The sequence below is a fragment of the Ictidomys tridecemlineatus genome, chromosome 11 (assembly GCF_052094955.1).
Source record: "Ictidomys tridecemlineatus isolate mIctTri1 chromosome 11, mIctTri1.hap1, whole genome shotgun sequence".
Lineage (NCBI taxonomy): Eukaryota > Metazoa > Chordata > Mammalia > Rodentia > Sciuridae > Ictidomys > Ictidomys tridecemlineatus.
This window is the reverse complement of record NC_135487.1, coordinates 60,901,481-60,913,538: the sequence shown is the minus strand read 5'-3', so window position 1 is coordinate 60,913,538 and position 12,058 is coordinate 60,901,481. Positions and strand designations below refer to the sequence as shown.

Genomic DNA, 12,058 nt, shown 5'->3' with positions numbered 1-12,058 from the left:
TGAATGATTAGTTCCTTACCTGGCAAATTAAAGGAGAAATGGGTTGTTCTTGCTGGAAGAAAATCTGGTAAGTGTGAATCAGCGTGCTGTGTTTCCAGGGCATGTGAACCTGGGCTGAGGGGAACTGTGGGAGGTGGGATTGGAAAGTAGGCCAGGCAGACCCTGTCGAGCCTTCCTAAGGTGTTTGAACTCAATCCTCTAGGCAACGGGAAGCCACTGGAAGCATGCAAAGAACATAAGCAGATCTGTGAATAGAAGTGCAACAACGCTTGCAGTTCAGCCAGTGGAGACGTCCCATATGTGCAATTAATTTCCAGAATATGCTTCCTTATAAAAAATAATTGTTTGACTCTGCATTTCAGGCTACCCGAGTACACTCAGACTCTGTGAGGTTCCTAGGAACTCTACAGACACCTCCCTACCCAAGAAGAGAAAATATAATAATTTTTAAAAAGTTTCCTTTTCATTCTGAGCTACAACAACTATCAAGGTTAATTTTCCCTACCATAGATAAAGTGGGTTTTTTTATTTGCCTGAAGTAATTCAGAGTAAGTATTCTATCTCAGAATTTAGGGGGAGTCAGTGATATTTGCAGAATGGCAGTTCCTCAAACAGTTGGTTAACTGAGTCTCCTGATGATGTTTTCTTCCCCACTGTGGAGAAGGTAATTCAGCTAAATGAGTGGTCTGGGCATGGCATTTTCTGCAAATAATTAAACATGACACTCCTTTTGGCTCCGTGGACTTTTTAAAGGCAAAATCCACTCTTATTTGCAAATTGCTCAAATTAAATTAGTACCATGCATTTCATGCCGCCTTTAGAGTACCCATTGCAAAGTCAGTCATTGGTGGAAGGGGCTTTTTAACTATCTAGAGGCATTTTCTTATATTCATTTTAGAATAATAAGATCTTTAAATATTTATTTCTTTCCTATAACTGGGTATGCCAGGGCTCTTCATTTTAATAAATTCTGTCCAGATAACGTTGAGTTGCTGCTTAAAAAGATATTGGCACTGAATTTCCCTATGGTAGTGATATTCATGTCAGAGACTCACATTTTATCCCTAGCTCTTCCACTAACCCATGACCTTGGGCAAATCATACAATCACTCATGAATTCCTTTTGATGATTTTTAAGTATCCCATGTAGCTTGAAAATTCTGAGTATGTTTTAAGAGATCTGATTAGTGCAAGAAGGTAGAACTACAAACTGTGGCGGGAGAAATTGATATTTATGATTTGAAGTCACTCCTTTTCAGTAACTCTAACGTGGTCAGAAACTCTTGAGGTATGCTTATGTTAGAAGAAATTTAAAATCCTTACATAGATAATACTCATTCATTTGACAAATATTTATTGAAGGCTAAGGCATTATGTTAAGGCCTGGGAACACAATGGCACAAAAAGAGAAAAATAAAATCCCCAGCTTCCAAAAGCTGCCTGTCTAGCAGGGAAGGCAGACTATTTTAGACAAGAAATAACAATAAACCAGAATAAGTATTACCATGGGATTCCAGCTATGAAGACAAAACACACAGCTCAGATCTAACCTGGGCTACATGTCAGGGAACGCTTCCCTGTGGCTGAGCTGTCTAAGCTGAGAACATATATCCCTGTGATTTTTATCTGGGAAAAATAGAGCATGCAATAAAAATGTTTATTTGTCCCAGGCCCAGAATAAGCATTTAAGATTAAAAGAGCTTGTGGAAAAGAATTGGAGTACATCTCATAGTTGCCCCTATCCCCAAGTTTTAGTAATCATTTGATCATAAATTCACTGGCTCCCAAGGGAATTCTTCTATTGGATCAAGTTCAAGGGTGTGGGTAATAATATTATTTAAGAGATGATCATTAACTGTCTTTCTGTACTTAAGATCTTACACAGCTTCTCAAAGAGTATATAATGGATATACTTGTTGATGGATGATATGTTTTAACATTTCAAAGGCTCTTCTCATTTTTAATCTCTCTTTATCCTAATATTTGCAAGACAAGAATTATATTTCATGGCCACCTAACCCTAGAGGCTTTGGAAATTCACCTCTAAAAAACAGGTACCACGTTTCCAGGACAGATCTGGTTGCAAATATTCTGTCATGTGACCAACACAATTATATTCATATTCATCAGCACAAATGATGAGATTTAGCTTGGATATGGTGGTTACCATATGTTACAGAGATGGTCAGATCAGGTTAGTTCCTTCCAAGAGTCCAGGAAACTCTATGCCATGCAAAAGGAAAATCATAAAGAGAATATTTTGAACGTTAAATCAATAAAGTTTTGAAGTTGCTTTGATACCCAAGTTGTTACTAACCATTCACTGGATGTCACACACACACACACACACACACACACACACAAATCCATATAAGGGGTTAATAAATAATGGAATGCTAATTTAAAAACTTTACAAACTTCTAAGGCAATAATAGTATTTAACTTATTTTATAGTTGATCACAGAAATTGCCTCTTTTTTAGTGTCAGTTTCTTAACTTATTGTTTCCTGGTTTCATACTATTATTCAACACTTGCTTTGCATTTAAATTTTCTTAATTCTTTGTCTTTTCTATCCAATTAGTTCAAAGGTTTTTGAGGGTAGAAACTGTGTTCTTCCCCTAGAATGCTCAATCTAAAAACCATTAGGCTTTTGATGAATATTTATTAACAGGTATGATTAGTTCAACAAGCTCAAAATGAATAACTTCAGAACTACTCATTGTGATGACTAAAATTTTTAAACAGCCAGGAGTGATGGTGCATACCTGTAACCTTATGACTCAGGAAGCTGAGGCAGGAGGGTTGCAAGTTTGAAGCCAGCCTCAGCAACTTAGTGAGACCCTGTCTCAAAATAAAAGATAAAAAGGGCCATGGACATGGTAGCACATGTTTGTGATCGCAGTGGCTTGGGAGGCTGAGCCAGCCTCAGCAAAAGCCAGGTGCTAAGCAACTCATTGAGACTCTGTCTCTAAATAAAACACAAAATAGGATTGGGGATGTGGCAAAGTGGTAGATTTTCCCTGAGTTCAATTCCTGGTACAAAAAAAAAAAAAAAGATATTATTAAAGATGGATTCATAGGAAAAAGTGGGGGGCAGGGATCCAGCTCAGTGTCAAAGAACCCTTTGGTTTAATCTCCAATAGCAATAAAATGTAAAAAACTGCAAAATTTCAGTGATTCTCAGACTTCAATGTATACAAAATTTTAGTGATTCTCAGACTTGAATGTATACAAGAATTGCAAAAGAAGCTCATTAAAATGTAGATTCCTACATCATATTTTGAAACATTCTTTTGTTTTAAATCATTCCCCTCATTCCACCCCATAGTTAATATTATTGTTATTATTATTATTTTTTTAAAACAAATTTGGAAAAAATGAGACAGCTAGGGCTTTAGGATTACACTGATGTTTCAAGCAGAGATAAAAGGCGAAGTAGCTCTGTAATTCTCCCCACCCTTACTGGCCTCTTTCAATAAATATTCATTGTGTACCTACTAAGTGCCAGGTACTAGTCTAGGTCCTGGAATTGAACTGGTCAACAAGACGTACAAAGACTTGGCTGTCATAGCACTTAGATTTTAGTTAGGGGAGGGCACACCAGAGACAAATACACTTTAAGATTTTTCTGGACATTACCATGCTACAAGGAAAATAAAAGAGGCTAATATATGATAGAGAATGACTGTTGAGGAGGGACTAAAGAATGTGATTCACAGAAGATGACATGTGATCTGAGGAATGAATGGCCAGAATGAACAAATCATGAAAAAAACCTTGGGAAAGAGCTTCCCGGAAAAGGATACAGCAGTGCAAAGATCCCGAAAGGGTGGAAATTAACAAGAAATCCAATATTCCTAGAATTCAGAGGGAGCCAGGTCAAACTAATCTGCTAAGAACAGGAAGATGATAGTGCCCTAGGATGACTATGAAGGGAATCTGGAAATATGCTCCTAGCTGTCATGGAATTAAAGAAGTTTTTGTATTTTAAATGTTAAACAAACACTTCTCTTGTTAAAAGTAACCACCTTATTGTAACTCCTTATCCATTAAAAAATAGTACATTTCTTGATTCCTTTTGTTTGATGTTTTGTGACGATGACTTCATCAGCAGCAGCAGATCACATTTTGTAAATACCTGCTCACTGAAAATTAGCTCACTTTGAATTTCATTGAGCTCCAAATGGTCTATCAGGCATTGGATTATTCCAGTGCCATCAAATAGGGTCTAACGAATGACATAAACTTGTCTATGAATTTTCTAAAAGGGGAATTCTTATTCCATATATTTTTTAAAAAGTCATATGACATGTTCCTTTATTTTGGCTTTGGATAATTAAAAAAAATTCCTGCACTGATTTGTTTTATCCTTCTAACTGGACATCTAGGATTCATAGTGATAGTACTAGTACCATTACCTCTAAGCAGTTTTGATTTGTCTGAATAACTGAGTGCCTAAGGAAGGAAAGCGCCAAGGACAAAGCCATGGTTTGGGTATGTGTGAAAACTACCCCTGGGGGCTACTCCTGAGGTGGGGAGATAGCTGCTCAGCTTCAGCCCCCATTGATCACTCTCGGCCCTTTCATAAGTCATCTCAGAAAAGGGCAGTCCATGTGACATGGGCCTTCTGTGATAAGGGCCTGTCCACTGGAAAGGGGAATCTGCTCACAATTTCATTTCACAGGGTCCACCAGATGGCAAATGACTTTATCTACCCCGACCAGATCCAGACTGGGAACTGAATTGCATTCTGTGTCCCCATACACTCTGCTACAAGACTTGGACCTGTCTTTTGATAGTTGCTAACCAAGTTTGTGTGTGTGTGTGTATCTATGAAAGAGTGGTAGGGGTGTGGGAGAGAAAGAGAATTTGTTTATCCATTATGCTACAGTTCTAAATGCAGAAGTTCTCACAGCCATGAAAAATTTTTTTTCCAATTATATCTGGCCAATCTAGTTAGAAATCAATGGCTTCCAAAAAATAAAAACTAGGATAGTAATGGCAGAATACAGATACAGTAGCTACAGTGATGGACATCCAACAAGATGTAAACGAGTTGATGGAATATTTGTGGGGAAAAGGTCTGAGAAGAGGACTGAGAAAGACTAAGAGAAAAACGAAATGCCTTCATTATTACAAGAAACTCTGAGTAACCTTCATTTAGTCACACTGGAATTACAATTGCAGCTCACATCGTTTGTGAAAGAGGAAATAGGGAATGTGACCATGGAAAGTGGTATTTTAAGCTCCAACACATACAGCTCATCACTGACTTGACTTGCAGGGTATCTTTCAACAACAACAACGACAAAAAGCACATAGTGATTTAATCTCAAAAGTAATTTAGTCTGCAGCCATATGAGACAAGACTATCATTGCAGGCAGGCTGTAATTTGTAAAATTCAGGTGCTGGGGATTAGGACCACCTGTTGAATTTAATCTTGGAGTTATAATGTTAATACCATCATGTAACTGAACATAAACACTACATATTTATCAGTCTTTGGGACCTCCAGCTATGGAGATGTGAACCGTTTCCTAAATAGTATGTGTAACTCTCTCAAGACTCTGTAAATCAATGGCAAATAAAAAGTCTGTTGGAATTCTGATTCAATATGCAGCAGCATATGGCTTCGTGGTCATCACATTCAGCAGATCCTATAATTTTTCTGAGGCCTGATGTGAGAGTGAAAAAAAAAGCAATCTGAGTATCATCTGGCAATATAATAAGAATATGAAGGCTTTCATTTCTTACCCTCCCTGGTGTTAATCATGGAAAACAATTCTTAGCAATATTTTAACAAATGATTTCCGCATCTGCCTAAGAAAGACTATAAGAAAATGTCAAACAAAACCTAATAAAACAGCAAGTTTTGGAGTAGACATAAACATTTTACACATGCACCTTCAGATGGCCAAAGGAAATGGAACTTTGCCTAATTTCCAGTCAGCTAAATAGTAGCAGTAAAGAGGTTCAGTGAATAGATTTTGAGCAGAAGTTATATTTAGTTCTGTGGGACAATTTGGGATATTGAGTAAAGAGAAAATATGGATTTTAAATATGCATTTGTTCCTTTGCTTGGAACAGGGTAAACTTCCTTGAGAACTTGGATATGGAATTTTGTGATATGTTGGTTTTCTATGAAAGAATTCTCCCATTGATAATGATAATGATTTGCATAAAAGATCTTTTCTTGCCAAGAATTCCAAAGATTTTCACACAATATTTATCATTCACATAGCACTTCACAGTTTATAAAATTCTTTAACTATAAATTATTTATTTTTTTTCATGTAGAGTTTCAATGCTTCTTCCAAAGTAGAAAAGGAATGTTCTTAATTTTAACTGTATAAGGTCTGATATATTGAAAATAGATAGAATTAAACATCTGAGTGAATAAACATTATTTCGAAAAGGAGAAACTATCCATATTCTTAACTGGTATCTGTGTAGCAGCAGAATACAAAAAGGAAAGTATTTGAAATATCTTGCCAAAAGCAGATCAAGTCTTTCAGTAAATTGATCTTTTTGGCATTCCTATTAATCAAAACTTCACAAATGTTAGATAGCCATTTCCACTCAACAATTGCCATGAAAACCTACAAGTTCAATTCATCAGACACAGTACACATAAACATTACATACATCCATAGTCAGAAGCCAATGTCAAAACTTTCCTAGAACTTCAGCCCTTATGGGGTTGTTTGCACAAGCAGATCCAAAGTATATAGTCAATTGACAACCAAGAAAGAAAGCTGAAACTGTGATTATAAAACCTACCATCCTCTGATTTTGGATTTTAAGTCAACCAGACCCCACCCCCCAACAAAATAATCTTTTTCTACTCAAATTGCCCCCTCCTTTCTGCTTCCCTGAAATTTCAGTACAAGTTCCACCTTTTCAAAGAAACCTCCCATGCTCCTTCTGAGAGGACTGAGGTCTTTCTCCTCTCTGCACCCCATAGTACTGTTTATACCTAACATTTAATATACATTGATGTATGGTTTATGTATCTATACATATTTCAGGACACATTGCACCTCCACACCCAGGCATTCTAAGATCCCCAAAGATGGGGGGTTTTGCCTTGAATTCTTTTGAGCCCACTAAATCCTTAGCATTATTCATTGCACAGGTGAATGGCAATATTTTTATTGTCACTTTTAAAAAGTTTGGTTTTATCACTCAAGCTAAGAGCTGTTTGCATACAAAAGGAGCATCTGTGAAATATTACTTTAATTCACAACCATAAAATTTGGTAATATAAAAAGTAAAAGAGTTGAGAAATTTCAAGAAATTCTGTAGCTTTATAGAGTAGATACAGAGTGGAAGTATGCTTTAATAAAAATATATTAGCATCTTCAAATAGTGAGGGATGCATTTAAACTGCATTAAAATTATCTTCAAAATCAGGAAACTTGATTAGGATTCTCCCAAAGGCTTCATACACTGAAACCAGAGATTTATTATACCAGGGAAAGAAGGCTCAATTTTTTAAAAATTCATCTTATTAATTATTAGCCAAATCATGCAGCAGCTTCCCGGAAGGCAGAGGAAAACAGGCTTTCAAGCCAATAGAAGCTGAGTTTGTGCCTCAAGTCTTCCGCGCCTGCCTGGGCACCGCTCCCCAGGGCTGAGGTAATTCAGCCCACAGCAATCCGGAGGAAAGATCAGAGGGGAACCTGCGAGGCTGAGCAGCGACCACTGGCTAGGTTGGCTGCGTCTTCCGCTCCCGTTCCGAAGGGAGGAATGCAGGGGCTGTTCCTCGCACCCTCTGGGTTTTCCTCTCATCAGGGCGAGACTTGGTTGCCAAACCTAAGGTTTAAGCAACTGGACACACACCATTAGCTGCAGTCCCGGTGCTCAGAGGATTCTAGTTTCAGGACCGGTTCCTGCTAGAGAATTAGGCTTTGGGATCCAGTCACCGCATCCCTATTCCCTGAAAAACTTTGCATCCTTCTCCAAATAGGAATTCCTACCAAGTAGGAAGTAGCCCACTCCACCCGAGCTGGTCCACTTCCCATTCCAACCTCCGAGAACGGCACCCTACTCACGGCGCCTCCCAGCCCCGGGAAAGGGGAAGGCTCAGGTGTGCGGGGTCCCCAGGCTGAGTGGCGGGCAGGCTGGCGGGCAAGCAGTCACCTTGTGGTCCGCAACGCCGAGGTAGCCGTCCAGCGGCCGCGGTCCCGCGGGGGCTACAAGGCGCGGCTGGGGGCTGCTCTCCGCCGCCGGCTGCGCGCTGCTGGTCGCTGGCGCCTGTTGTTGTTGTTGCTGCTGCTGCTGCTGCTGCTGCGGGGGCCGCTCCTTCTGGCCGCCGAGGCTGCTGTACACGAGCAACAAGCTGGTGCACATGGTGGTGAGCGCTAAACACACTGCCAGACCATGGCGCTGCGGGCGGGAGGGAGAAAGAAGAGAACAGCTGAGTGTGGACCCGGGAAGAAGGTGCCCCGCGGGGACACGGGTACAGCGGTCCCGCCAGCGAAGGAGCTCCACCCGCGGGGGGTGGCCGGGGTCCCAGCTCCGGTGAGCGCAGCCGGGGCAGAAGAGGCACCTTCCCAGCGAGTACGGCAAGGGATGCTCCCGGCGCGTCGCTGCTCTCGGCCGCCGCTGCAGCCCCGATCTCTCGGTAGAGGGCAGGTAGTGCGCTGCACCCAGCTGAGGGAGGGAGAGCGCGCCCGCGGCGAGGGCATGGGTGGGCTTGCACTTTGGGAAGGGGACCCTCGGCCACAGCCAGGCTGCTGGAATCTTTAGTCCATGCACACCCTTTTTCCTGGGCCCCTGGGGCTCTACCCCTGCTATCCTTGCAAGTTTGAAAGCCGGCAAGGAAACCAAAAAAGTCTGCAAAGGTCCCCCCTCCCCGCCCCTCTTCGTATTTGTCAGACTGTTGCTTTTGGGCATCCCCCTGCCCCAGAGCAATCTCCCCACTCCTTCACCGCTCTTCCAGCTCTCCGCCGGCCCCTCGGACTACTCGCTGGAGATTCGGGAGCCGAAGCAACCCGAGTACTCCTCCCGGATTCTGAGCCAGGAAAAGCCTGGGAATCCGAAGGGGGGCGCGGAGCCGGTGGAAAGTTGTCCCTTTGTAACAGGCGACCGCGCGACACAGGTTTAGGCACCGCTCGCGCCTCTCCGGTGCGCCCTGGGTACGGTGAGCTTGAGGGTTCTCGCTTCTGCCCAGCAGAGTTGCAACAACTGACTCACCATCAGGGTCTTCATTTTGGGCACCTCTTTTGTGCGGAATCCTCAGGCACGCGCGTCCGGGGCCACTTTTTCTTGGAGGGTTTCCATGGTGGGTGACAGAGCAGAGGCGGATCCGATTTTTGCCCGGCAGCTGGCCGCGGCTGAGCGAGTGCCGGAGCCGCGGGACCCGGGAAGCGCTGCTGTTGCAGAGATTAGAGACAGAATTAAAACTGAACCGGACCCTCGTAGTCTCTCAGTGATCTACACAACTGCCGCCTGCCGCCGCCTGCTGGGTCCTAAAGACCTCATCATTCCCCCCACCCCGCCCCCAAATAGTAATCTTTTCAGCTGACTGAAATTTCTGGGGCGAGAGAGTTAACCTTGTCGCTGTACCCCCTTCTTGGTTCAAGGACTTATTTATCTTTTTTATGAAGTCAACAAACAAAAAGGAAGGAGAACCCAACTGGATCTTGAATGTGATAGCGATTTGAAAATTTGCAAACTAAATTTCATGTTTTGTGATTTTGATAAAAACAAGTCAAAGCCCTATTTATATAGCTTTTGCATTTTATATTCACGGGCCTGGAGAAATCTATCATGAAATTGTTTTTCCTAAACTATTGTGTTTTTTCAGTTTTCCAGTTGTGAGCTTTCTAATTTACTCTCCCCCCCCCCTTAGTTTTACTTTTCCAAATTTATGCAATTCTCATGCAATCTTTAGATCATGATATTTCATTTAAATTATGTCATTCATTATTTGCTTCAAAGATTAACATTTATATTTCTGAAACCTGATCTTTGAAGTTCCTAATGTTTAACTAAGTGATTTTAAAGTTTTTTTTTTTTAAACATTTGGCACATCTTATTCATGTGATTAACTGAACCTGTAGATTCTTCCTAATTTTAATGAAGAATTTCTGGCTTCTAGAGATGGAAATGCTATGGTTTATTTCATAAGAATCCTAATGAATTTGGTTCTTTCGTGGTGTTGCCTATTGATCTGAAAGGGCGTGATTTCACATTCAGAACTTTGATTAAAATTAAAAACATCATTATTGTTCAGTGTTGGGTAATTCACAATAGCCTGTTTAACAATACTCTCTTCCCTGCATTAAATTACAAGTGGCATTTGTTAAATGTCTAATTTAGCTAAAAACATATTTCTTGTTAAATTGCTCAGTGAAAATAGTTGTCTTATTGTGTTACTTAACACTTCACCTGTAACAGTGTAATGTTAAAGATTACATTAAGATGGAAATGATCAACAGGCCAACTGAACCATGGGCACAATAAGAGCTTTCTCAAGGCCAAAAAAGGCATTACAATCCTTTTTTAATCTTCACTAATCTACTGCTGGACTGATGATACAACAGGAACTATTTTTAACTTATGAGGCATCCTTCCATATTTCATATTAAGAAAGCTAAAATGATTGGTTCAATAATGAATATCAGTGCAACTTGTTAGGGAGAGGGCAAAAAACCCATGTGATTTAGCCTTTCAAGGAAAATCAAAAAAAAATTGAAAACACTGTCCAACATTGCCATCCTTGAAGCTATTTATTCAATTTGTGCTTTAGGCATGAATAGTACCAGTTGTTAGGGCAGGAAAAGCAGCAGCCAGAGGAGAATCTTATCGAGTCTTGGCAATTCTTTATTGTATGGTTGCACTTGACACTCAAATTAATGAAACAAAGGACCAACTTGATGAATCATTGCAAGCAGATTATCTGTGTTTCTCCAGGGTTCTTTTTGAGATGCTACTAGACGCAGCTCTTGCATTTTTCAGGATTGTTCTCCCTCCATCTAGCAAGTTGCCCAGTGACCGATAAAACACTTCTAATATATTTTGCCATGCCAAACAGAGCCATCATATTTATGATTTAAACTCATGGCAGCACGTTGGACATCTGTTACACGGTATGTTTGACCAAATTCATTAAGCTTATGCTTTTTCCCCCCTCCTGGGACAAGCAGTTAGTTACTTGCAAAATCTACTTATGAAATGGCCAGGATAAATTTAAAAATTTAACTCTGAGCTTCATTTGAATGACTTCAAGGTGTCTAACTTTCAAATGTTTTATTAGATTGATGCAACTATTTTAGGCATTCTGATCTGAGAGCCAAATGGACAAGGTCTGGTTGTGGGGGGCATATAAATAAAACAAATAAGACAAGTTAATTCAATTTGATGGTGATTTAATGATCACCTGTTACCTGATGAGTCTGTATTAGGGAACACAGAGATGAATAAAACACAGAGATTTTCAATCTCTGAGGGATTAGAACCTACTGTGTGTGTGTGTGTGTGTGTGTGTGTGTGTGTCTAATGAGACAAGTCCATGAATAGATGATTTCAGACAGAGTACTATAGATTCAGCATATATTTATCAAATACCTACTGTGTTAAGCATCTACTCTGTTAAGCACCTAGTATGTGCCAGGCATTGGGAACTTCTATCTCTAAGGAATTCATAGTCTGTTCCCAGATAAGTACTATGAGCTTTTATATTATAAAGAACTAGGATCAATCAACTAGTTTGTTTGTTTTTCAACTTTAGACAGTCTGTTTATTTAAGATCTGAGAGGTTTGAGATTTCAAAGGCATCCATCTACATTTATGCAACTTTATGCATACCTTTAAGTTAATAATAATCTGAATAGCCAGAAACAGCAGAAAATAGGTAGGCAGCATTCACAAATACTTGATTGACTTGGAGACTAGCAGACAGGTAGACAAGTCAATGAAGCATTTTTAGTTCATCTAACTTGCACAGTTCAATACAAAATGAGTGGAGGAATCACAATTTGCTTCTCAAAACCCATGTAGCTGAGATGGATTTCTCACCATTTAAAATTTTGCCACATTTCTGCCTCTGG

General features: G+C 40.3%; 1 protein-coding gene and 1 long non-coding RNA gene across 2 annotated transcripts in view; one reads left to right on the top strand and one right to left on the bottom strand.

Moving 5' to 3' along the window:
- St6galnac5 (ST6 N-acetylgalactosaminide alpha-2,6-sialyltransferase 5) overlaps positions 1–9,455 on the bottom strand; it is a 157,390-nt gene extending 147,935 nt beyond the window's left edge. Inside the window, exons 1-2 of the mRNA XM_005330688.4 lie at positions 9,201–9,455; positions 8,145–8,390 (exon numbers count right to left, since the gene is read on the bottom strand). Of these exons, the coding sequence (XP_005330745.1) occupies positions 8,145–8,390; positions 9,201–9,215 (261 nt within the window). The 5' untranslated portion in view covers positions 9,216–9,455. The remainder of the gene's footprint in view (positions 1–8,144; positions 8,391–9,200) is intronic.
- LOC144368090 (uncharacterized) overlaps positions 7,620–12,058 on the top strand; it is a 109,304-nt gene continuing 104,865 nt past the window's right edge. The window contains exon 1 of the long non-coding RNA XR_013427864.1: positions 7,620–8,639. This is a non-coding gene — a long non-coding RNA (uncharacterized LOC144368090). The remainder of the gene's footprint in view (positions 8,640–12,058) is intronic.